The 25,728-nt window shown below is 44.6% G+C and overlaps 1 protein-coding gene across 9 annotated transcripts in view; it reads left to right on the top strand.

Annotated features, from left to right (window-relative positions):
* atp13a3 (ATPase 13A3) overlaps nucleotides 1-24,265 on the top strand; it is a 42,029-nt gene extending 17,764 nt beyond the window's left edge. For 5 of the 9 annotated variants that reach the window (XM_042057645.1, XM_042057646.1, XM_042057643.1 and 2 more), the window contains 25 exons: nucleotides 886-958; nucleotides 2,407-2,538; nucleotides 3,127-3,309; nucleotides 4,197-4,354; nucleotides 4,662-4,850; nucleotides 6,137-6,198; nucleotides 6,976-7,126; nucleotides 8,355-8,471; nucleotides 8,909-8,926; nucleotides 9,057-9,213; nucleotides 9,556-9,676; nucleotides 10,034-10,158; nucleotides 11,286-11,458; nucleotides 12,670-12,798; nucleotides 13,221-13,300; nucleotides 13,547-13,589; nucleotides 13,914-14,023; nucleotides 14,419-14,515; nucleotides 14,712-14,784; nucleotides 15,701-15,878; nucleotides 16,365-16,546; nucleotides 16,925-17,013; nucleotides 17,189-17,269; nucleotides 18,541-18,633; nucleotides 20,279-24,265. In XM_042057645.1, the coding sequence (XP_041913579.1) occupies nucleotides 886-958; nucleotides 2,407-2,538; nucleotides 3,127-3,309; nucleotides 4,197-4,354; nucleotides 4,662-4,850; nucleotides 6,137-6,198; nucleotides 6,976-7,126; nucleotides 8,355-8,471; nucleotides 8,909-8,926; nucleotides 9,057-9,213; nucleotides 9,556-9,676; nucleotides 10,034-10,158; nucleotides 11,286-11,458; nucleotides 12,670-12,798; nucleotides 13,221-13,300; nucleotides 13,547-13,589; nucleotides 13,914-14,023; nucleotides 14,419-14,515; nucleotides 14,712-14,784; nucleotides 15,701-15,878; nucleotides 16,365-16,546; nucleotides 16,925-17,013; nucleotides 17,189-17,269; nucleotides 18,541-18,633; nucleotides 20,279-20,479 (3,015 nt within the window). In that variant the 3' untranslated portion in view covers nucleotides 20,480-24,265. Of the gene's footprint in view, nucleotides 1-885; nucleotides 959-2,406; nucleotides 2,539-3,126; nucleotides 3,310-4,196; nucleotides 4,355-4,661; nucleotides 4,851-6,136; nucleotides 6,199-6,975; nucleotides 7,127-8,354; nucleotides 8,472-8,908; nucleotides 8,927-9,056; nucleotides 9,214-9,555; nucleotides 9,677-10,033; nucleotides 10,159-11,285; nucleotides 11,459-12,669; nucleotides 12,799-13,220; nucleotides 13,301-13,546; nucleotides 13,590-13,913; nucleotides 14,024-14,418; nucleotides 14,516-14,711; nucleotides 14,785-15,700; nucleotides 15,879-16,364; nucleotides 16,547-16,924; nucleotides 17,014-17,188; nucleotides 17,270-18,540 lie in introns of all 9 variants that reach the window. The other 4 variants (XM_042057648.1, XM_042057651.1, XM_042057649.1 and 1 more) reach the window with 4 other exon arrangements.
* Nucleotides 24,266-25,728: the final 1,463 nt, after the last annotated feature.

Raw genomic sequence — 25,728 nt, forward strand, 5'->3', positions numbered from 1 at the left:
AGGTCTCTAAATTACAGAAGCTTGATTTGTTGTTCCTTTGACATTTTTTGCCAAATGGTTAAATGGAAATGTAAAAAAAAAATGAAACATAAAAGTTGTTATTCACAGTTGAACTGTGTTAGTGGTGCTGACTGCATGGCTCAGGTGATGGCTCTGACGGAGAGTGCTCCAGTGGGTCGACTTAGTCAGGCCACCTTTCTTATCAAATAGCAGAGCTGGCGCGAGTTTTTCCGCTGTCTAAGCTTTTCTTACTGGCCACGGACTGGAACGGCCAAGCTGCTGAATTGGTCCGAGGCGCAGAGCATGGCAGGAGGGTTCTGCTGAGTTCCTCAACTTGGCATGGAACTGACCCAACTTATGCCTGCCGCTGGTTTTACTGTACCTCTGTAAGGGAATAAAAGGCCTGAGAGCAGAGACCATAAAACTCTGTTATAATTCCTCCAGTTATTCTACCTCTTAAATCTTTATAATAATAATAATGATAATAATATTCTTCTTGTTGTTATTATTATTATTATTATTATTATTATTATTATTATTATTCAATTTACCCAAGGACACTGTATAATTAAAAAGGCACATTATACATCACGTACAAACAGAAGCACAAACACAGAGGACTCTGCACAACAGAGAACAAGGATACACAGACACAGGATGGTAGTGGAAAGAAAACATTGTGTGAAAAGTACTGCAAAAAGCACTGCATAAGGAGTGACTACATGTGACTTGGTGGAGGTCATACAGATGTAAATGAAAGAAATGAAAAAAGAAGAAACAGCAGTTTTATTAATAATTCTACAGTTTATCTTTGAAAAGCATGACCAGCTAATTATTTATTTGAATTGATTTATCCTGAAATACTTTTTGTGGTTCTTTCTACAGCAATACGTCATGCTTCATGACATGGTGGCAGCTCACAGTATTGTCCGAGTTTCCGTTATCAGAGCCAATAATGGTAAGAGTCCCTTTCTTTCAGCCAGCCATAGTAGATTAAGGACAGATGCCCAGGTTTTCCCTGCTCTCTCTCTGGTCTCTTGCACATCGTTGCATTTTTACCAAGCACAGTGTGAACCCCTGGAGTTGAAAGTGAAAATGCCCCTGAGCAGAGTGGAGTGTGTGTGTGTATTGTAACGGTATGGAATTGGACCACACAAGAGCTCGTAGGCATTTGAATGGGCCAGAGAAGGAGCCGGGAGACGTTATCTAAGCCTGGCCCATATCTGCGTGGAAAGAGAGCTGCTCAGACTTTTATGTGGCCGACTCCCAGAAGTGCCTCAGACAGTTGTGTGTGTGTGTGTGTGTGTGGTTATGTCGTGTGGAAGCATGTGTGTATGAAGCAGATATGTGTGAGTGTCAGGGAGACTAAGAGACAGAGAGTGAGGGATAGAGAGGGGGATAGAGAAAGTAAGAGAGATATGGATAGAGGGATGTAGAGAGGGCTGTTTGGATGGGTGGTGTATTACCTTGTGCACTGGCCTCCGCTGGCAGTGACTCAGCAGTGTGGCTGCTGCCCAGACGAGCGTGAGGAATGAGGGAACTGCTGAGTCAGAGGGAGAGGGGGAGAGGGGGATAGAGAACAGGGAACGGAGGAGGAGAGGGGGAGAGAGAACAGGGAACGGAGGAGGAGAGGGGGAGAGAGAACAGGGAAGGGAGGAGGACAGGGGGAGAGAGAACAGGGAAGGGAGGAGGAGAGGCTGGAGAGAGAACAGGGAAGGGAGGAGGAGAGGGGGAGAGAGAACAGGGAAGGGAGGAGGAGAGGCTGGAGAGAGAACAGGGAAGGGAGGAGGAGAGGGGGAGGGAAAGAGAGAGAAGTGGGGCGGGGAGGGGAAGAGGTGGCCTGATGCTCTGACCACGCACTTGTCTTTCTGTCTCCTATCTGTTGTTTGGTCTGTCTGTGGCCCCGTTTCGTCTGTCCTGCTCTGTGTCTCTCTTCTCTCCCCCCTCTCTGTCTCTCTCTCTCTCTTTCTCTCTCTCTCTCTCTCTCTCTCTCTCTCTCTCTCTTCTCTCCCCCCTCTCTGTCTATCTCTCCCTCTGTCCTTTGGACCTTTCGGTTCTGACCTCTCTTTGGCATTGCTCTCCATTACTTGCTCTCTCCCCGACTTCCCCTCCCTCCCTCTCTCACTGTTCTGTCCATCCCCTTACTCCCCTTCACACCCTCTCTTTTGTACACAATCCCTCACTCGTTCTGTCCACTGACCTGTTTTATTGACTCTCCTTCCCCTTCTTCCTCTCTCTCTCTCTCCCCTCTCCTCTCTCTCTATCTCTCTCTCTTCTCTCTCTCCCCTCTCCTCTCTCTCTCTCTCTCTCTTTCTTCTCTCCTCTCTCTCTCTCTGTCTCTCTCTGTCTCTCTCTCTCCTCTCTCTCTCTGTCTCTGTCTCTGTCCTATCCCTCCTCTCACCGCAGAAATCGAGGAGGCCATGTCCACTGACCTCGTCCCAGGTGATGTCATGGTGATCCCCAGCAATGGGACCATCATGCCTTGCGATGCCGTGCTGATCAGTGGAACATGCATTGTCAACGAGAGCATGCTCACAGGTGAGCATCCAGCACTTTAAAATAAAAAAAGAAAGAAAAGAATCTTCAGCAAAAAGCTCCTCTCTTCAATGTTCTTTTATCCCAGCATGTTTGAAAGCAAAGACTTAGGCCTTTGAAGGCTTCTATAAAGGTCATGGTTTTCTGAGTGTTGTTTCAGAGATTTAAGTGAAGTTAAGTACTTATTGGATCTCTGTAACGAAGCTAATTAAAATAAAATGCCTGTATTTACACTTGCCTCCCATGGGAATGTGTCCCTGACTTAAAATGTCCCCATGAGAACGAAAGCATGTTCGTTTGCATATTCGTATCACTGGTGCTGTTAAATGGGGCGGTGGTAGTGTAGTGGTTAAGGAGCTGGGCTAGCGTGCAGTAGCCTGAAAGTAGTCGGTTCAATTCCCAGCTTCCACCGTTGTGCCCTTGAGCAAGGCACTTAACCCCAAGTTGCTCCGGGGACAATGTGATCCCTTGTAATATAGCTGACATATGTAAGTCACTTTGGTCAAGAAGTGTCTGCTAAATGTAATGTAATGTAATGTAAAATGGGCTCTTGTACTGAGTTTTGCCTTCATGTCCCTGTGTGTGTCTTAGGTGAGAGTGTGCCCGTCACCAAAACCAACCTGCCCAACCCACGCCAGGGAGAGAAGGGGGACGAGGGCGATGGCTTCTACTGCACCGAGGAACACAAGAGGCACACTCTGTTCTGTGGCACCAATGTCATCCAGACCCGCTTCTACTCAGGGGAGCTGGTCAAAGCCGTGGTGGTCCGCACTGGTGAGGAACACGTGCACACACACACACACACACACACACACACACACACACACAAAGACTTACAGAACAAGCACACAGTCACACGTGTGTGTGTGTGTGTGTGTGTGAGAGACTGTATGTGCATTGTGGTGTTAGTTCTCACATATAGGATTTACACCGATATTTGCATACCATATTGTCTTTATGTGCATTCAAGCTGGTCTGTGTGTGTGTGTGTGTGTGTGTGCAGAACTGTGGTTTTGAGGGTGTGCACGTCAGTCATTCTTGGATGGGCTGGGTGTGTTTGTGCGTGTGTGTTTGTGCTCTCTCAGCATGTTGATTACATTAACTTGAGACCATCTGGCTCGGAGAGCATCCACCCAGCAGCAGCCTGAATGCTCTCTTTGTAGCTGCTGTGTGTTTGGGAGTTGTGTTTGAGAGTGCTCTGTGTATTTTAGTGCTGCTGGGAGTTTTAGAGAGTTGATGACCTGTTTTGTCTATTGCAGCATTTAATGGGCCAGTAATACATTTGATTCTATATTTGTATGCATTTTGCGTGGCTTTGTCTGCCAATAAATCAGTCTGTGCTCTGTTCTAACATCTGTCTGTCTCTCTCTCTCTCTCTCTCTCTCTCTCTCTCTCTTTTTGTTTCTTTCTTTCTCTCTTTCTTTCTTTGTTTCTCTTTTTCTCTTCCTCTCTCTAAATTAAATTAAATCCAGTTATTGGCATGGCTAAAGATGCAATATTGCCAAAGCATTATTACAAGTTACAAAATAAGCATGATTACTATTAAGAAAAGAAAACATAAATATATGATGGTGGTACCTAAAATATCAGTTTTATCATTGTTTATCTCTCTCTCTCTGTGTAAGATACTCACACTACCATCCTCTCTCCTCTTTCTCCAGGCTTCAGCACAGCCAAAGGGCAGCTTGTGCGCTCCATCCTCTACCCCAAGCCCACGGACTTCAAGCTGTACCGTGACGCCTCCCTCTTTCTGCTCTGCCTGGTGGCTGTGGCCGGCATCGGCTTCATCTACTCCATCGTCCTCAGCATCATGAACCAGGTGTGAGGTCACTCAGAAACACTCACTCACTCAGGAGTTAGGGCTCCTTTCGGGCAGGATTTAAAAAGAGAAGGGTATATGCATATGTCTCCAAGAATTAAGAGCAGTGTGTGCAATTGTGTTGTTGATTTTTATCAACAACACAATTGCACACACTGCTCTTATTATTTTTATTTTTATTTTTATTTTATTTTAAGGAAATCAATATTCTGACCTAGATTAAGGCCATTAAGATGCATATTTGTAGTCAATTCCCTCTCCCCTGTCAGGTCTTTGTTCTTATTTCTCCTCTTTGCTCACCCTTTAGGTGCCGGCTAAGACCATCATCATCGAGTCTCTGGACATCATCACCATCACGGTGCCCCCTGCTCTCCCGGCAGCCATGACGGCGGGCATCGTCTACGCCCAGCGGCGCCTCAAGCGCATCGGCATCTTCTGCATCAGCCCACAGCGCATTAACATCTGCGGCCAGCTCAACCTGGTCTGCTTCGACAAGGTCAGCGCTCCAACCACACACACACACACACACACACACACACACACACACACACACACACACACACACACACACAAGTGCAATCTGACTAAGACAATATTTGCTATATCTTGAGCCAAGACTCAAAACCATAAATTTCCACCGCAAAGACATGACGTTTCACAACAAAGGGAAGGTATTCAGTCACTGGTTGACATGGAGGTACTGAATGTTTGTACGCCTAAGTCATTGCACCGATTTAGTCAGACCAGTTCTATCCAGTTCTCCAACTGAAGGTTGCCCGAAGAATACCTCATAGTGAGGCCGCGGTAGGCAAGCAAGCAGCCCTCCTCCACAAGTATCTGTGAACAGAGTTGAACTGGGTTATCTGCTAATCTGGGCCGGCACGTGTGGTAACATTTTAACATTTTAACACTGTGGGAACAGTTAGGGGAGGGAAGGAATGCCATTACTGTCTCTCTCCCCACCTCTCTAACCTTGCCTGGGGAAACTGCGGAGGACAGCTGACTTGTGCTTCTATACATGGATTTCTATGCAACGTCACAAAAACATGCGTGCGCAACTAAGAGGCAGAAAGCCCCACAGAATAGCATAGAGCAGTGCTGTCCATGAAAAGAATAAAATTAGTTTTTGTGCTGAAAACTGCACCAATTTGAAATCACAATGGTTAGAGAATGTTCAATTATGTTCAATATCCCTAACGGAATGCATGTCTTCGCCAAAAATGACAAAATACGATATATTAATTATGCAAATGAACGGCAAACTCTGAAATATAGTCTGAAATGACATGTTATTATCATTGAGACAACAGGGGTATACAAAAAATTCCGATTGTAGCTTACAGCAGCCAACTATTTAGGTTAAAGTTTATAACGTTGTGGACAGCCACCAAGCGTCTTCTGCCCCACGGCTGTGCGCGCATCTAGTTTTGTTGGTAAACGGGAAACCCGTGTATTAACTGTTCAAGAGCACCATATGTTTTATGTTTCATGTTTTTCACATGACACGAGTCGTCATCACTGCCCAATGCCCATGTGTTGCTAAGCCTATTTGTCTGTTTAACGTTAAGTCTTGATGTCTGTGCTTTACGGGTACGCTGGCCAATACACCACTCCGTTCGGCATCTTGTTTTCGATTATTATCAATTATTTGTTAATTTGTCTGATTATGTCTTGATGTCTGTGTGTGGAGTGCTTTGGGTTGCACTCTGTGCACATAAAAATGTGCTATATAAATAAACGTACCTTACCTTACCTCTCAACCCCTCTTCCTCTCTCTCGTAGACGGGCACCCTCACCGAGGATGGCCTGGACCTGTGGGGAGTCCAGAGAGTGGAGAACAAAAGGTGAGATGCTGCCTTCATCATGGCCATCCTCCTCCTCCTCCTCCTCGCCATCATGACTGTCAGTGTTTTTGCTTAAGGCATGTTGATAAGGTTACTGCTGCTGTTACATTTGTAGTTGCCTGTGCTGCAACCGTAATAAAGACGTTTGCCTACTCAACACAACAGCAGTGCAGAGGCAGAAAACCGGCTGTGGCTGTGCCTTGTCAGCAGCAGCTTTTGTTCCTTTTGGAGTAGACACACACACACACACACACACACACACACACACACACACACACACACACACACACACACACACACACACACGACTGTAGATCTCATTTTAGAAAGGCCTGAGACCTGAGAGAACAGCATTATGATGTTCAATGAACACATACTGCTCCACGCCAGTGTACACACGCATTCACGCAAACACACACCTACACACACGCATACACACACGCGCATATACACACGCGAATACACACACACACACACACCTACACACACACACGCATACACACACGCGCATACACACCTACACACACACACACACACACACACACACACCTTGCCACTCCCCTCACTCTAATCATGGCAAACACTCAAGCCATCAGGGTTTTGCACAATTCGAATTGCAATTCTGCTTCCTGTTTGCTACCTCAATTGAAATGCAAGTAAATTCAAGAATTAAATTGGAATTTAAGAGCCAGTTTCAATTCAATTCTGGAATTTTGCACAAGCCTGCAAGCCATGTCCCCATTGTAAAGTCCTGTTGCCTCCATTGTGGTGTTTTAGTTTCCTACTGTCGGAGGAGAACCCCTACAAGGAGAGTCTGGTGAAGTCCTCGTTTGTGGCGTGCATGGCCGCCTGCCACTCCCTCACCAAGATCGAGGGCCAGATCTCTGGGGACCCCCTGGACCTCAAGATGTTTGAGGCCACTGGCTGGGTAAGTAGGGATCCCCACCTGACACCAAAGCCCCATTCACATATACAGCGATTCACTTGTCGCCTCAAAAGTTCAAACATGATTTTTATTCTTTGTCACGTGATTAATTTGCTGTTTATATCTACTATTATTATTACTATTATAATTGCTGAATTACATTACATGGTCTCTTGCAGTTAGTCACTGTATATGTGAATGGGGCTTAAGCACAGTGACACTCTTGTCTTCAAATAGCAAGTCTAGGTTTACACGTTATCTCAAACTACTGAGTCTGAAATATTAACGGAGCTGTTGGTGGGTTTGTTTATTTGACATGATCTCAACACCCAAGCAAGCCAGCCAAGACTATGGTTAGATTAGTCAGTGCTAGTTGTGAAGAGCACACTTAAGACATGTCATAGCTGCTGAGATGATGAACTCCAGATGTGCGTGCCTGTCAGGATGTTTTGATGACAGCAGTCTGGATAACTATTTGTATATTGGTCATGTGATAATGAATTACAGTTTATGTTTAAACCAAGACCTCACAATTTAATCCCATAAAGTACAGGCATTCATAAAAGTAAAGTTAGTATTATAAAATGACTGTCCTGTTGCTAATGGAGTTCACTGATTAAAAGAGCCCCCAGCACGGCCTCTAGTGCTAGCACACGTATTAATCAAAAGTTGTTTTCCTGGTGGTTGTAAATAATTACACATAGCGTCAGCAAACATGCAACATGGTTGTCAGGTTGTTTCAGAATGGAACACTCAGTTTTGTGTTGACTTCATACAATGATGCAGCATTTTATTTGGTTTAGCTAAAGGCAGGGTTAGCTGAAGTCCAGTTAGTACTGGCTAGTCACGGTCATGGTCACTCACATGCGCTAGTATGGTGCATAAGGGCATGCTGATGCATTTGTACTCACATGGACCTCGGCAAATCAGGCATTTGAAGTGGCTTCATCTTTCAAAAGTATACATATGTGCTCTGAAGTGAGCTTTTAGCCTAGGCCTGTCTGTGTGGCAGGCAACAGGCTTGTTTTATGTCCTCAAGCTGGAATCTGTGAAGTGGTTTATGGCTGTGGCTGCATATAGGCCATGCCTGTAATTTGGGTTATGGTTATGATTGTGTGTGTGTTTGTGTGTACACGTGGCTTTTCATTTTGCTATTTGCATTTTGCTTTAAATTTGTCCCTGTGTGTGTGTGTGTGTGTGTGTGTGTGTGTGTGTGTGTGTGTGTCATCAGATCCTGGAGGAGGCCACAGAGGAGGAGACAGCGCTCCATAACCGCATCATGCCCACTGTGGTGCGGCCGCCCAAGCAGCTCCTTCCAGAGCCCATCGTGTCACCTGATCAGGACATGGTACAGTTGCTATACACACACACACACACACACACATCCTTAGGTTCCAAAAAGGTTTTATGATGCAGATAGTGTTTGCATGTCACAGTTCTGTTGGATTAAATCTTCTATAATGATCCCTCCTTGTCCTCAATATTGCACTGGACAAATTCTCTGGCATAGCAAAATGGTATGCATGCTTTGTGTACTTTTGAGATCAGTCACATTTCACATATTCTGATTTCACTTCTTACACACACTGAGATTTGGAAGTAGTAACTACTTACTAATTAAAGTGTAGTAGTAACTGGGATCTGTTGCAGTGTTGTGTAACCTTTGACCTGACCTGACCTGAGGGCAGCTGAGGCTAATGGCTAACCCTTACACTGCACTGAGCTGATTGGCTCACTCTAATGACTTTCTCTCTCCCACTCTCACTCTCTCCCTCGCTGCCACAGGAGCTGTATGAATTGTCGGTGAGTTGACACACGACACGAGACGAGACGAGTGCAACCAGTACCAGACACATGAATCTTGCATAGCTGCGTTCACAGTGGCACAAAAGCCTGCTCACTCTCTCGCTCCGATGCCGTTTCTCTTTTCCAGCAGACTGGTTACGAGATTGGGATCGTGCGGCAGTTCCCCTTCTCCTCGGCACTGCAGAGGATGTGTGTGGTGACGCGGACGCTCGGGGAGAAACGCATGGACGCCTTCCTCAAGGGCGCGCCCGAGGTGGTGGCCAGCCTCTGCAAGAAGGACTCAGGTGGGCACGCAAGGGCTGCTCTCCTTCCTTCCTTCCCAGGCCCCAGGGCCTGTTAGTCTGATCAGACACATCTCAAAAACTGGACAGTCCCATTGTCCGTAGTGTGGATGTCCAGCATTATTTCACGTGTACAGTACATTTGGCTAAGGGATACATTTGCATACCAAGAAAATTAAACACGTTGTGATTGCTTTGACTAACTCAGCTTTGAGGACAAATAGCTTAGCTCGAGAAATCATTCAGTATTGCAGAAATGGTTAACTGATTAGACCAGAAATAAATCCAAATCCTTATTCTTGACTCTATGAAATATCCTTTGTTATTTTTTTCCCCATGATGCAGTGCCAGAGGATTTTGCGGAGGTACTGGAGGATTACACAAAACAGGGCTTCCGGGTCATTGCCCTGGCACACCGACGCCTGGAGTCCAAGCTGACCTGGCATAAAGTCCAGAACGTGAACCGGTAAGTCTTTAAAGGACATAGACAGACCTGTGTGTGTGTGTGTGTGTGTGTGTGTGGTTGAGGAGTGAGAGGAAGGCCCTCCCTTCTCCCAATGGAGTTCATAGTTAAACTTTTACAATGGACTAACAATCTGATTCACCTCACACTTGCTGTATAATGTGTAATACACAAATGAGTGTGGTCGCTTTGATCACAGCAGCGTGTGTTTATATTTCTTGCTGTTGTTTGACCTGGATTGACCTTCCGCAAAACAAGCAGGTACACCATATGCCGTTGCCTGCTGGTGTAAGTCTATTGTTTTCTTTTTCTCTCTCTCTCTCTCTCTCTCTCTCTCCCACATGTGTTGTCTGTGTTTAGGGATCATATTGAAGCCAACATGGAGTTCCTTGGCCTGATCATCATGCAAAACAAATTGAAGCCAGAGACCCCTGGTGTGCTAGAGGACCTCCGACAAGCCAACATCCGCACCGTCATGGTCACAGGTACGAGTGTGGCTGTTTGAGCGTTTAGCCCCTTAGCACGGAAATGGTGGGCACTACTGTGCAGAGGATGGCTTTGTGTTGGCATGCCAGTCCGTCGTCAAGCGCGGGCTTGCCTACTCTTCAAAAGACCTTTGGAATGCAGTAAAAGACTGCAGTAAGTTAGAGTTCCTGTTGGATCTTGCTGTGACTTTTCATTTATTTTATTAATGAAAGGTTTTATGTAGAACAAGTGTTGATGTGCGGAGGGAGTTTTTGGACACACCTCAGACACACCCTCTTCCCCCATAGGACCATAGTAGCTCAGACTGGCAGTGGTTGCCATCAGTGAGCCAAAGGCAACAAGGCAAGATCAAATGTGCCTCCTCACTTCTATAGGTTACCTATAGGTGAGATGAATATCATGGTCCTTTGTGGCCCCACCGTTGACCCTAGCGCCAGGCAGCGATGCCTTGAAGTCGATGGTGGGGGTCCCCCAACCCCACACACCATTCACCCACCTGTCTGAGGCGTGTGGTTTGAGCGGGTAGGCATCGGTAGAACAAAGGAGAGGTCGAGGGGAGCCAAGGGTGCTTGTTTTTCCTGCGAGGCTCAGGGCTTAATTCCGCCCGCATTTGCGCGGCATTCCTGGAATCCCGTCTAATAAAGCGTTCAGTGCTGCGGCTTACCGTCAAAGAGCTCCAAAGTCCAGAGCTTGAGGAGAGGCCGGCTAGCTGCCCCCCCCCCCCCCCCCCCCCCCCCCCACCCGCCATTGTAAATGTAATCATGCTCTTAGATTGAGTTTCGCCTCCAACTCCACCACCACTGTCGCCGCCCAATTGCTCTCCCTCCCTCGCCCCCGCACACAACCTGGTCAGGGACATGCAGCCCATTTGGGTGAGGGCCAAAGTGATTATATAACTGCGCTGTGTCTGAGAACAAGGTGGCGAAGAATGAAAAGCACCCCATTTACCTCCACGAAATCAAGCCATGTGAAAAATGAGTCTTTCTCTTGAGTTCTTTCTCCAGTGTCTTATCTCTCTCTCTCTCTCTCACGGCCCTTTTCCTTCATAAGCTTCCGCTCTTCCTAATTTCTCACTCTCTCTTCTCTCTCCTTGGTCTGTTTGTTTCTCCGTGTCTGATTGGCTCAGGTGACAACATGCTGACGGCCATATCTGTAGCACGGGACTGTGGGATGATCCCTCCCGAGGACCGGGTGATCATCGCCGACGCACTGCCCCCCAAGGATGGCCAGGCGGCCAAGATCAACTGGCGCTACGCGGACAACCCCACTAAGAACTCCACCAAGGCTCCACGGCTGGAGGTCAGCGCCCTCTGTTGGACATACAAAAGCTTCACAGTTTTCACAGAGGCCAGTTTAGAAAACAGCACACACTATATAACGTTACTCACTTTGTAATAATTTTCTTTATTTAGCATTGTTGAGTTGCTTAGAAATACCATGGCTAGGCAGGGGTTTATCTGTCATTCCAACCAAAATACTGGAAAGGTTACAAATACAAAGAACATGGGATTGGGATCAGCAAACTCTTCTAGAACACAGGATCAGCTTGCCCTGGCACTCACTTTGTAATAATTTTCTTTATTAAGCATTGTTGAGTTGCTTAGAAATACCATGGCTAGGCAGGGGTTTATCTGTCATTCCAACCAAAATACTGGAAAGGTTACAAATACAAAGAAATGGGATCAGCAAACTCTTCTAGAACACAGGATCAGCTTGCCCTGGCACAATTGAAATTCAAACACACAGACACCTCATTGAGATGCATCACTTTCTCCAGGGCTCTGATGCTCCACCTGTTTATTTGAATGACCTGAGATTAGCTTCAGATCCAGTTCAGATCCCCAAGTTGCACAAACAAACTAATCTTGAGTGTCAGTCAAAGGCTTACTGTGTGTGTGTGTGGGTGCGTGACCTCAGTGTTCAAAATTGGCATTGACGTTGGGTCCGAGGAATGAATGAATGTGTTTTGTTGGTCTCCAAAGTCGCCCATGGAGGCCAATGCTGTCTGGCTGCTTGTGAAAACAATGGACAGCTGAGTGGACCTACTGCGGTGCACACACACACACACATACAGACACACACTCTATCATTGAGAGCAGAGGAAGCAGGGGGTGTTTCCTCTTCATGTAAATCCTGAAGGTGCGCTGCAGCTGCCAGGGTTACATTTGCATGACTCAAATTACCTGACAAAAGCATTTGGATAGATTTGTTTATCCTGCATTGCCATTGTAAGTTGTTCCTTATTTGTCCATTTGCTTAGATAGGTCCATAGTTTTCATGGGTTGTTTGTATGCTTCAGCAGTCTTTCTGTAGATTGGGCACTGTAACGAATGCTACCCACCTAGCCAGCTATCACAGCCAGAATAACACTTGGCATGGTGCCAACCTTCAGCATACCCTCAACCCTCTCTCTCCGCCCCCTGACCTCAGCACCGAAACCGCAGTGCTATGGTGATATCCTAAAAACCAAACGCTGTTTCACACCTGTCTGTGGCTTCCTGTGTGCACAGGAAGTGGAGATCAGCCTGGAGGACGTGACCCAAGGCGATGAACTCAAGCCGCAGGAGAGCTACCACTTTGCCATGAGCGGCAAGGCCTTTGCCGTCATCACCGAGCACTTCCAGGACCTGCTGCCGAAGGTAGCAACCACACCAGCACAGCCCCCATGACTATTGGGATTAAAATAGTCTGGCTGTGAACAGCCATTATTTGTGTCTGTGTACAGTTTATCAATACTTTGTTGTTGGTGTGTAGTGTGCCAAGTGGCCAGTCTGCCTGCAGGGCCCCAAGGCACCATTTTTCCCCAGAGAGTAACCAGTAAATCTGGCACTATAAGTGCTGGTTGCTGTTATGGTTTAAATTGTTGGCTGACCATGACTGATGAGTGATGTCTCTCGTAACTCTTTTATTTCCTAATAAATGCGTGTGCTGTGTCCTGTTCTACACATTGGAGGAGCCTGCTTCTCCAAATGAGCCACATTCCAGAGCCCACATTCAGTAATGTCTGTAATCTGTGAATGTGATCTGAAGTTCCCCTGATCTTTGTCTGCTTGATTGACAGCTGGTGCTCCATGGCACAGTGTTTGCCCGGATGGCGCCGGATCAGAAGACACAGCTAGTGGAGGCGCTGCAGAGTGTGGAGTGAGTGTACATGCACACACACACACACACACACACACACACATATATGTATTTGTATAGAATAAGCACACCCACACACACTCAATCACAGGAGAATGTAGTTTCATAGAGAATATACATTCCCATGGGGGGAGGGGTAGTTACACACTGTACAGTTATGTTTATTCACACATACACACCCAGATGTATGATGCAACCTGTGTCCTTGCTTGTATAGCATAAGTTCTTCTCTTTCCTCCTTTTCAGCTATTTTGTGGGAATGTGCGGTGATGGTGCAAATGACTGTGGTGTAAGTGGCTTTTTTTCCCTTCATTCACAAATTTAATTTTCATTACACACACAGACACACACACAGACATACTGAATTGATATTAGTTAATACTTTATTCTTGTATGTACTTTCCCCTAAATGTGTTTTGTCTTGGGATGACACTTATTTGGAATGTTTACATTTTAAATCCCGACTACAAAAAAATGAGCAGATTGCAGTGTGTGTGTATGTGCGTGTGTATGTCTGTCTTGTCTGTCTGTCTGTCTGTGTGTGTGTGTGAGAGAGAGTGTGCATACCCTCTGACTACCGTGGTGCATCCGTCTTGGACCCATGTCTCCTCAGGCGCTGAAGAGAGCCCATGGGGGCATCTCTCTGTCGGAGCTGGAGGCATCCGTGGCCTCCCCCTTCACCTCTAGAACGCCCAACATCTCCTGCGTGCCCAACCTCATCAGGTACGACTGCACTGCGCACACACACACACACACACACACACACACACATGCTGCTCAGGACCAACAAGGACACTTTTGACGAATGTAGAGCCTTGACTTCAAACCATGTTTTGATGCACACTCTCTATAATACTGTTACAAATTAAAGTGTAGATACATCATCAAGTTAGAGTGCTGCTTTATACTTTCACATTGCCAGAGCACTTAGCATTAGTAGGTCTCACACAATTTGTTCCATCTGTAAAATCCTGCGTATTTTGCCCTGGTAATAAGTAAACGGAGACTAATTAATAAGTTCATCTGAAGTTCTATGAGTTCCAGCTGTGTGGAAGTAAATGAGTAAATCCATGGGCCACTGTGTCAGTAACGCCTCCTCACTGCACTCCTCCTCACAGGGAAGGCCGGGCAGCCCTTATTACGTCCTTCTGTGTGTTCAAGTTCATGGCCCTCTACAGCATCATCCAGTACATCAGCGTCACGCTGCTCTACTCTGTAAGTGCCCGGTCCCACTGCATCCTCCTGCACAGCTCAGAGCTCCCATGGGTGTGGGTGTGTGTGTGTGTAGGGGGGGGGGGGGGGGGGGCACAAGCCGCTTCCTCTGTGTCTATGGAGACCCACTGCCTGCTGGGTATTTTTTTTATGGCGGGCCTTGTGCTGACGAGGGCTGTTCTGGCGTCTTGTGTTTCAGATCCTCAGCAATCTGGGAGACTTCCAGTTCCTCTTCATAGACATCGCCATCATCCTCATCATCGTCTTCACCAGTAAGTGTGTGACAAATTTCCGCAGATGAAATGTTTCATGTGGTCTTCTACTGTCCTTGGAAGAAAGTTGTGAGTGTGTGTGTACTTATGTGAGTAGTAGCATGTGATGCTCCCTAGTGATGTAGTACTCGAGTCCGGTCTCGGACTCGAGTCCGGTCTCGAGACCAATTTCTGCTTTCTCGGTCTCGTCTCGGACTCGTTCCTTCAAAGACTCGGTCTTGACTCGGTCTCGGACCACAGTGGGAGGAGAAGGACTCGTAATTTCAGACTGAGTCCTCGAGACCAACGCATTTTTTATGTTCATATAAAAAAACAGACAACATATAACAACAATAATAATAAAATGCAATGTTGACCGGCATTATTTGAAAATGACATCCCATGGTGCAATGCAAAGATACTGCCGTCAGAGCCGTTTATTTATCTCTATGGCTCTGCTGCCGGTGAGTGTCTGTAGGTCAGCATAGTCCATATTAAGACGTTAAGACTGCTCCTCTAAACAATTCCCAATCTAGCTTAGTCTGTAGGCCTAACTGTTGATTATTAACTGGGGTGATATTAAATTATGAATATTAAAACTGACATTTTTTTATGGTCTTTGTCTCGACTCCTAAAGGACTCGGTCTCGACTCGGACTTGCTTCCTCAAAGACTCGGTCTTGACTCGGACTCGACTGTATTTGAAAACCAACAGACTCGGTCTCGACTCGGTCTCGACCCTTCAAAGACTCGGTCTTGACTCGGACTCGGCATAGGCGGTCTCGTCCCCATCACTAATGCTCCCATTGGTTTGCTTGTTCCTACCTGTGTGTGTGTGTGTGTCTGTGTGTCTGTGTGTCTGTGTGTGTGTGTGTGTGTGTGTGTGTGTCTGTATTTGTTCTTATGTGTCTGTGTGTGTGTGTGTGTGTTTGTTACAGTGAGTCTGAACCCGGCGTGGAAGGAGCTGGTCCCGCGGCGGCCCCCGTCCGGCCTGATCTCGGGGCCGCTGCTCTTCTCTGTGCTCACCCAGATCCTCATCTGCTTCGGCTTCCAAACACTAGCCTTCCTCTGGGTCAGCCAGCAGAGCTGGTACAACAGGTGGACGCCCTCGTCCGAGTGAGTACTCCACCCTGCCTGGGCATGTGGCCAGTGGCTGCCTGGACTCTAAACCCCTTGGGGGGGGGGGCTACCTTGATATTCACTTCTTGTCTCTCTCATGGCGGGGTAAACTTTTCCGGTTCTATGTTGCTGTTGACAGAACAAGCAGACAGTCCTCTCTGTGCAGTTGACTCATGAAATAAAATGAAATGTGTCACATGTACGTCATTGTAACAAATTGTGATGTCCAGTTAGTTTCCCATGTTTATAAGGCTACAAAGATGTTTGCCAATATTCAAGCCAAAATGTTGAAGTCGGCATGTTCAGTTGGAAAATGGTTACCATATCAACTCAAACCATTAGATTACTATTTTGTGTTTTAGATTTATGTAACATTTGATTACTATTTTGTGTTTTAGATTTATGTAACGTGATTACTATTTTGTTTTTTTAGATTTATGTAACATTTGAAATTTTAACACAATTGTTCTCTGCATGTTGCAGTGCCTGCAACCTGACCTCTTCTAGCAACATCTCTGTCGAGCACAATGACACAGAGCTGGATGACCACAACATTAAGAACTACGAGAACACCACCCTCTTCTACGTCTCCTCTTTCCAGTACCTCATTGTGGCCATTGTCTTCTCCAAGGGGAAGCCCTTCCGACAGCCAAGCTATAAGAACTGTGAGTGGCAAACTAAAGCTTTGTTCAGAACATACTTAATTTGCCATGGCAAATCCCATACTGAGAGAGCCGTGCCAGACCTAATGAGCAAAAAACAGCACCACGGACATGTCCAGGCATGCTTCGGTACTTGATGTTGCAATTGTCCATTATAAACAAAGCCCTTTGCCTGGTACAATAAAGTGTGAGGACAAAACAGTGGGTTTGTCAGAGCGTCTGTACAACCCAAAAGGCACCTACCTACAAGGTCTGACTGCCAGACCCAAAGTGCCTGCAATGAATGTTTTATTGCTTGCTTTCCTTAAGTGCTCTGAACATGAGAGAAATGACAGTTTGTGGAGAATGAAGTGAGCGAGGGGCTGTTGTCTGTCTCCCCAGGGCCTTTCGTGCTGTCAGCGTGCAGCCTGTACGCCTTCCTGCTCTTCCTCCTGTTTTACCGCAACAGTGCCATCGACGACTTTTTGGAGGTCAGTGCTTTATGGCTTAGCTCAGACTGCAGATTGATACACTTTTTACAAATGGCTGTCAGTTATTTTGCTTACACACACTTAAGATCTGAGAGGCTATCTGGACATAATATCCAGAGAGATGTCCTTGGAAATGTCTTGAAAGTGACATTTTGATTAATTGATTCATCCCCAGATTGTGTGTGTTCCTATGGAATGGCGCCTCACCATACTGTTAATCATCTTCCTCAATGCTGTTGTCTCTATCTTTGTGGAGGTAAGACATTTTCTGTAAACTTTTCATGTCTATGTAGTCAGTATGATCAAAACCACTTTCATATGAGATTGCAGACCTGAAGTTGAGTTTTGTTTTCTTCTACCTTATATAATACTTAAAACTATTGTCACACATCATACAGTATCACAGTGCATGCTGACATTTAGTTCAAGTCTGTTAAGTATGTAGTTTGTTGTTTTCCATGTCAGCTCTCTGTTTTAACACCTGACTGTAACCCAATGAAACAGCTACTGCACCTGGACTCAGACAAGGCCTCACCACACACACACACACACACACACACACACACACACACACACACACACACACACACACATACACACATACACATACACACACACACACACACACACACACACACACACACACACACACAGACACACACGCAGTCCCATACTCTCACACTCGCTTGCACACACTCACACACAAAGCCTCTCTCACACACTCACTCAACAGCATTCATTTGCTTTTTGGTATATGCCTCACACACCCCCTCAGTCTTACACTCACTCATTCCCTGACTCACGCCAACATTCATCTGCTATCTGGCATACTTCTCAACACACATGAAACTATAAAACATAATTACCTCATTATGTCATATTCATGCGATGATACCATTGTCAGCCAGATTTTGTAGTGTGGATTTTCATAGTTATTCTGTTTCCAGTTCTTTATCTTGCCTGAGAGAGATGGAGAGAATCTATTGGTCTCTCCCAGGAATGGGCAGACCACAGTGCTCAACTCTGATTGGCTGTGTCCACCCATGGCTTGCCCTGCGCTGTGCCGCTAGCCCTAGTGATAACCCCCTCCCCCTCTAGATGCTAGTAAGACAATTAGCCAATGCCGCCGCGGCCTGGCCTCTGCACCTGTCAAGCATCCAATCAGTGTGGACCGAGTTTGTCCAATCAAGTGTTTTTACCTCATAAATCCACAACACAGTGATTCAGTGTCTTATAGATGGTGTGTTTTGCTAACAATAATGATCACCTAAATTATTGTTGTTTTTTTTCTGTAAAGTGCGCAACATCCTCTCTGCCTCTTCTTATGACTAACGCACAGCCTGAATCACCAACAGTAAAGCAAACACAAAGCAAGCACAGTGTGTAGTGTCTATTCTAAATGTTTAAGACTGGGTGAAACAAACAAACAAGCAAACAAGCAAGCAAACAAACAAATCTTGAATGAACCAGCAATGTGATCAGTAGCTCTCTCCGTTCTTCCCGCTCCACCACGGCCTCGTTCCATAGACCCTCGTCCTTGACGTCGTCTTATGGAAGCTTGTGTTCAGCCGAGACAAGCAGGGCAGCTACGCCGCCAGCCCTGCCGCCCCGACACCACAGGTTCGGACACTCACACCTCCTTCCTCCCTCTCCACTCCTCTCCCCATCTCTTCTCTTCCCCCTGTTCCACTGATATCTCTTTTCTCCAGACCAGATGAATATACAGAGCACAAGCAGTGCATAAAGAGCACATATTCACAGTCCTCTGCGTGTATTTTTAATATGTAGTAGCTGCTAGCCGCTTGCCATCAGTCTCTACGTGTCCTGACTGATGTGGCTCAATAGAATTGTTTACATTAGATTGGTAGAGCTGTGTGCTTGTAATTGTGGTTGATTTGTTGTAAGCTGATGTAAGACTCTAGACCTTGATGTGACGTAGGCCTACTTATTAGTCAACTGAGAAGGCCAATGTCCAGTGTAACACACTGTTACACTGTAACGGTCAAGTCGAGTGCTTGACATTTCTTTATCCTAAAGTAAGGGAATAGTGTACAAGACATCTCTATAAAAAGCCTTCACTTCATTGTGAAAGTATGAGTAAGCATACCAGTAGTACTCAATGAAAAGATGTATCACCTCAACAGTGTATATGAGATGTATCACCTCAACAGTTCTTGAGGAATGTCAACATGTATTCTAATTAGTAATTGTGATTATTAATCATACTTGTGATACAACACATTAGAGAATAACTGCTCCCCACTGCCTTGTTAAAAACGTATGGGCTCAGGCAGTTGCAGTTCAAGCATTGAAATCCTGATTACATTTTTGACTAATGCAGTCTCTTTATACTTTTGCAGTGTATGTAATCTCATCTGGTCCTGGCTGTTTGTTCTCCCCCTCCCCTCACACCACACTCCCCCTAACATCTGCCTCTGCATGCTCCAACATGATTTTCCTCCATGTGCTCTTCGCCCCCTAGTGGCCTGTTGCTGCTGTTGCAGCTCAAGGGGACCGATTACCCCTGCTCTTTCTGTCTGTGTGTACCTTCTCTCTGTCCCATGGCTCCAGCATTGCTGCATGCCCATCAGGCCTCTGTTTATCTGGTGTGTGTGTGTGTGTGTGTGTGTGTGTGTGGGGATGCATGTGTGTGCGTGAGTGCATATACACTGGTGTATTTGAATAAGCAACGTGACTCAGGTACGTATCTCTTCAAGTGCTGAGCATGCACTTGGTAATGGGGTTGAGTCTCACCCACTCGCTTACTGAGCTTATGGTAATGCTGACCCCGATTACTGACATGCAGTGGAGACTGTGCAAACATCATCTTCATACATAATTGAGGGCAGTGTCCCAGTTTTGCATGAGAACATTGATACATGTGATGCAGCCATGCTTTGAAGTATAGCCTTGATGGTTTGACTACCACGTGACTTTGAATATTGTTTATGAGAATTGTCCACTGCCAAACTTTTCTAACTGTCAGCAGGCCTATAGGTATGTCGCTGATAGTTTGCAACTGCATGGTATGGAAAGTTTTGCCCTCAAATTAAGCTAAAAGTTAAGATAAAAGGGTGCACTCGCTCCTTGTTTTTTATATTCATGAAATGTTCGTGTCCATGTCCTTTCACCAGAAAAAGCATTTTAAAAGATTTTAGTGGATTTTCTACTCTTCTTCTACTACTTTTACTCTCTCACCCCCCCCCCCCCTCTCTCTCTCTGTCCTTCTCCTCCTTGGCACCTGTCTCGGCCTGTGTCTCTTTAGGGCAGTGTTGATTTGTGGGGCCACCGGTGTGTGTCGTGGCTCACCTGCCAGAGGAGGAAGGTGCCCAAAGCGCGCTACATGCACCTGGCCCAGGAGCTCAGCGTGGACCCCGATTGGCCCCCCAAGCCCAAAACCACCACGGAGGCCAAGCCCCCACCTCGGCCAGAGAACGGCTCGTACCAGATCATCCCAGCATCCTAGCATCCCCCCGCCCCCCATCCTATTCCTCCCCCAAGACTACTAGTGCCCCCAACCTGTTGCCCATGCTTAAATTGGGACCAGAGCAGCAGAAATGTGTCAAACGGTCAACATTATAAAAGATGTTCTAGACGCAAAAAGCAAAAAGAGACAGAAAAAAAACAACCCAGGTTTGGGAAAAAGAAACACACGGACAAACAGCAATGGCAAGAACTGAAAGAGTTATACCTCCTACTACGACACCTGCAGCTGTGGCCATGGACACAACTAGGGCTGTGTGCTTTTTATCGTTGTGTTTTGTCTCTGCTCAGACTTGTCCACCCCCCTCAGGCTCGTGCTGAGTGGTGCCCCCAGGCTGGGAACTGCGGGTCAGCCACTCAGACAGCCTGGAAACACTGGGGAGCCTGCTACTGGGTTATCCAACTTCAATGGTATCGCTTTGAAACCCAATGTATTTTTTTTTTCTTCTTTTTTACAGTGCTGAGATCATGTGCAACGCACAACTGTTTTTTTTTCTCTCTTTTTTTTTTTTTTGGTAATCCAAAAATGAAAGAAAAAAAATAAGAACGACAAACAGGCAGTCTGTGCTTTTCTTACACGACACCCTTTTGCCCACCTCTCTCCAGCAGCCAGCTATCCTCACCGTGGAGTAGAGAGGTCTCCAAGTGTTCTGATGCAATTGTAAACCTGTTGTTTAAATTAGGCTGTTATATACAGGCTGCATGCCAAAGGTTTGCATTCAAAAGCAACTACTCATGCATGTGAAATCATAAACTCCCGTAAGTTATTAACAGAAAAACCTTGATGGATCTGCAAGCCAGTCATTTTTACACCTATATATTAATCAATTGTTATTTTTTTATTTTTTTTCATTTCTTCCCATGGAAGAATTTAGTATGATGATGATGCAGACTAAAAGGCCAGGCATTGTGAAAAAAGTCCCTTTGCTGTGTGCACTTTCTTTTTCAAACAAACAACACATCGACTGGGTTCGCTACTGACAAGGTGGACACATTTGTTAGAGCTGGGCTCTTCAGAATGAGACTCAAACTCACCGCCGGCAGCACCAATCAGAGGCGTGGGCTGCCCTCCCAATAGAGCACATTGTTCCGTACAGGTAAAGGCCTGAGGGGAGACAGGGAAGAGGCTTTGGTTTGAGGTGTATCGCTGGCCTTCCTGCAAGAGTGCTGTTTGTCTCTCTCTCGCCAGCATTTCATGCCGTGTATGCGTTGCAGGCGAGGAATTTTGGCCAGCAGTGTTAAAAGCCACACGTCTGTCCTGTATGCAATTTTTTTTTTTTTTTTTGGTTTAATTGTTTTGTTTTCCTCTCTTTAAATGGTGACATATCATGTCAGAATCCAGTGTATGTCCACTTAGGGAAAGCATCAGCTTAAATACAGCACATGTCCATGTGAGGTATTTTTTTAAAAGGTCTTTATATATATATATATATATATATATATATATATATATATATATATATAGTATACGTTGCGTCGTTGGAATTGACATCAGATTTCAGCAGCAGTGTAAGTAATATGTCCTGAGCCATTCTCACTCTCCACATGAAAGTCAGTAGAAGGAGAACCCAACTGGGGGTTCCTGAGGAGTTTATTTTGTCTATTCACATGGAAGTCAGTATAAGGAGAACCCAACTGAACATCTGATTTACAGTCAAGTATTGTAGACTGGCGTATGAGTGTCCATAGGTGCTGTTGTAATGCCAGCAACACTATGTACGATACGGATGTACTGTAGGTGTTGGCACTGATTTTAGTCAGGTGTGAAAAAGGAAAAGTTTTTCCTCAAACGTATTCATGGTTGGTATTTCAGGAAAAGTCAATACAATTTATGATGAGTAATGTAATCATGGACCTACAATATGTTGCAGTTTGACCATGTGATTTATTGATGATGAAAATATGATTTTCCCAAAATAAAGTTAGTTTGGAAGACTTTAAAAAAAAAAAAAAAATGTTCAGCAGAAAATAGGCCTACCTGTCATCTTAATCTCATTTGATTTTACATGCCATCTTTAACTCATAACGTACCTATTCCAATTTGTCCCCAGTTAGTCTATTGAGGGTCAGAGGCAACTTTTTAAAACTTGTTTGAACTGGTCCGCTATGATTCTTCCTCTTTTGAATTGTGAGATATGCTTTCAGCATTACAATATACTGTTCCCAAAGTGTTCCCAAATAAAATGCTGGAAATAACAAATTTACCGAAAGAATGTCCCACAATTGCTCCAAAATTTGTTAGAATATTTCAGTGTGTCCAAATATGTGGACTGTTAAAACTTTAACTCCGGCTGTATATTTGTTTGAGATGTACATTTATTCATGTATTTAAATTAAGCTTTTTGAAATGGAATTGTTTAGGTGTGTTTAGACAATTCTAGGTTTGTTCTTTAATATCAGAGTAAGGGCTTTTTTTATGTTTTTTTGTTTGTTTTGTTTTGTATTGTTTTTTTGGTACTGTTTGGTCATAGATTGTCCAGGTCAGATGTCTGTCTGTATATTTTTGTGCTGTTGAGATGATGTAAATGTCTTGTCATGTCTGGAAAGAGGGCTGGTATGCGTTTTGATCTCTTTTGTTCTCAGTGTACATCCACTGGGCATTTCCCCTTTTTTCCCGTTTCATTTTTGTCATAGAGGTTTATAAAATAACATTTGGCTCTTGAACTGATCTTTTAAAAGGAGGTCAATGTCTACCTATTTAAGTCATCACCACAATGCAATGCCCATTTTATTTAAAACATGAAATAAGGGATTCCACTGTAAACAGGAGCGACTCATTCAAACTAGATGGAAAGTTCTAGTCTTTTATTGAATGTGTTTCTTTTTCTCATGGTCTATGTTATACGATGTTCTGTCATTCTGTTTGCCTTTCCCTCTATGTTTCTAACAGTGGCTAGACCCCACAACAAATGTACTCTTGGGTGAAAACTGCTTTCTTAATTGTTGCTGCAGATTTTTTATTCATATACTGTTGAACATCTTATCTTGTAGAAGTGCTTTGTGTCAATACCTTTTCCCATTTGTGCCCCTACACGGGACCATGCGGTTGCTAAGGGGGCTTTATACAGTCTGTTGTCAGACAAGAGGCCAGGCACCTTATTCACAGTCTTTAATCAAATGTAATTGGCAAATCTGGATGCAGACACCGACATCAAATTTAATTTTGTCTTCAAGATGTCTCATGCCCTTAAACACAGCTCTAATCTAACATGTTATACTCCATAGAAAGGTACATAGAAAACAAATTGAAGAAAAATATGTTGTAAATGTATCATTTTTACTGTGTGTTCTAACAACACATCAAGAGGCGTTTTTTGTCTGTCTAAAGAACAGTTCAGCCACTAGGACTTATAAACCTTGAGTGGTTTTACATCCTCAGGGAAATGTACATGTATTTGTAATAAATGATTGATTAAATGAAAAATGGAGCCGAATTAAAGGACAATGACCATAAAACAGAACAACAGGGCCTTTGTGTCTGTGCTTTTATTTTGTTTTCTTTATGTTAGTCTCCAGACTCCTTTTCACCCCTACAGCCAAAATTTTTTTTTTTGTGGTGGTTGTTTGTATCTCCTCTCTTTAAAGATGGAACACATGTTTTTTCTAAATCATGTTTTGCAGAGATGTAAATTGCTTTTCTACGTCTAATTTATTTTTAATTTATTTTTTATTTGTATCTGTTTTCTGATGATTCAATTTCTCAGAGGTATCCAAGTTCTTTTTGATTTCTCTTGCCCCCTAATTCTTTGCAATAAAATCATCAAGAGTCTCATACTCTTTTGGCTGAGTGTTTTTACAGGCATTTCTTTGTATGTTTTGGAGGCAGTATCATAGTTCAAATGAAAAGAAAAGTCATTTTAGCTGGTTTTAAGCACTTTTAAGTCTGCTTAATTCTAGCAAATCTGTGTAAAGTGTCACCCTGGTTCAGAGATTGCGCAAAGCCAGTGGTGGGGTTGCATGACTGTAGCACACTGCATTTCGATAGGTTAATGCATACTAACTGTACAATGTTCCATGCACATCACATGATATGGTCTGACTTGCATATGTAGACTACACATGTTGAATGTAAGATTTCGCTTCTGGTATGACTGAAATCCAGGTCACTTTACCACATAGCCAGCAAATGTGGGTCTCATGTTCTCTACTTTATTGCTTTCCATTGAGACTGCACAATATGCCTATGCTGCAAATGCAGTGTGTCAATTATTAACAGATCGAAGAGTCAATATGTCCTGCATGTTGGGAAACTCAGCTGTTAGTTCTAATGCGTGACTAACTGGTTATCACTCAATGTGATGTACAGGTTCTATCAGACATGAAAGTGCAGGAAATGGGGGGGACTTCAAAGGCTTAACAGTCACACAGCACATGAGATCATCAACACCTACACATTCATTCCTAATGAAAAATGTTTGAAGTCTGAAATATGCAAACGCTTTGCTTTGAAGTAAATAACTAGACAGGAACAGTGTGAAATTGATATCCTATACTTTTCATTTAATTTAATTAATCTTTTAACTAATACATGCCACTTAAAGAGTGGTTACTGGGATCGATGTCAATCTTTTTTAAATCCCTCATATGACATTGAGTAGATGAACTTGTTAATTGGAATCATCTAGAAGTATCAATGATGGAGACATACATTTCAACGGAGAATCTGGATTTGAAGTTGTCCTGACCATGCAAAAAACTTGTTCTTAGGGTATTTCTCCTTGAGGTTGTAATGAAGAACTAGATGGCTAGAAACCCATCTATACAGATGAGATTAGGTTCTTGTAAACAGAGGCGTATCAAGCTTTTTAAAAGTGTGGGGATTGTGGAATAGGAAAATAAAACAATCTGGCCAAATGATAAATAACTCCCTACAGGGATGTTGTAAGTATTTTCTGAGAGGGGTGCGGACTATATTGGTGTCCGGGAGTTTCCGAAAACGCGTTTTCTCCCACTGCAGACGTTATAATGCAGACCCAAGCAGCAGCACAGCCTTGAAAGACGCACACTTTGAATTTGATCAGAGCGGCTCTGGTTCTTCACTGGCTAACTTGATGTGATTGGCTGGATGACCGTTCAATCAAATCAACAGACCTATTTGTGTCTCTCTGTGTATGCGTTATGGTAGATACGGTTCCAACTCTTTACGGGAGCGTTTATTTCCATATTTTACTTTCATTTTAATCTGACAAAAAGTGTGGGGGATAGAATCGTGTTCCAGCAAAAGTGTGTACG

The sequence above is a fragment of the Alosa sapidissima genome, chromosome 12 (assembly GCF_018492685.1).
Source record: "Alosa sapidissima isolate fAloSap1 chromosome 12, fAloSap1.pri, whole genome shotgun sequence".
Lineage (NCBI taxonomy): Eukaryota > Metazoa > Chordata > Actinopteri > Clupeiformes > Clupeidae > Alosa > Alosa sapidissima.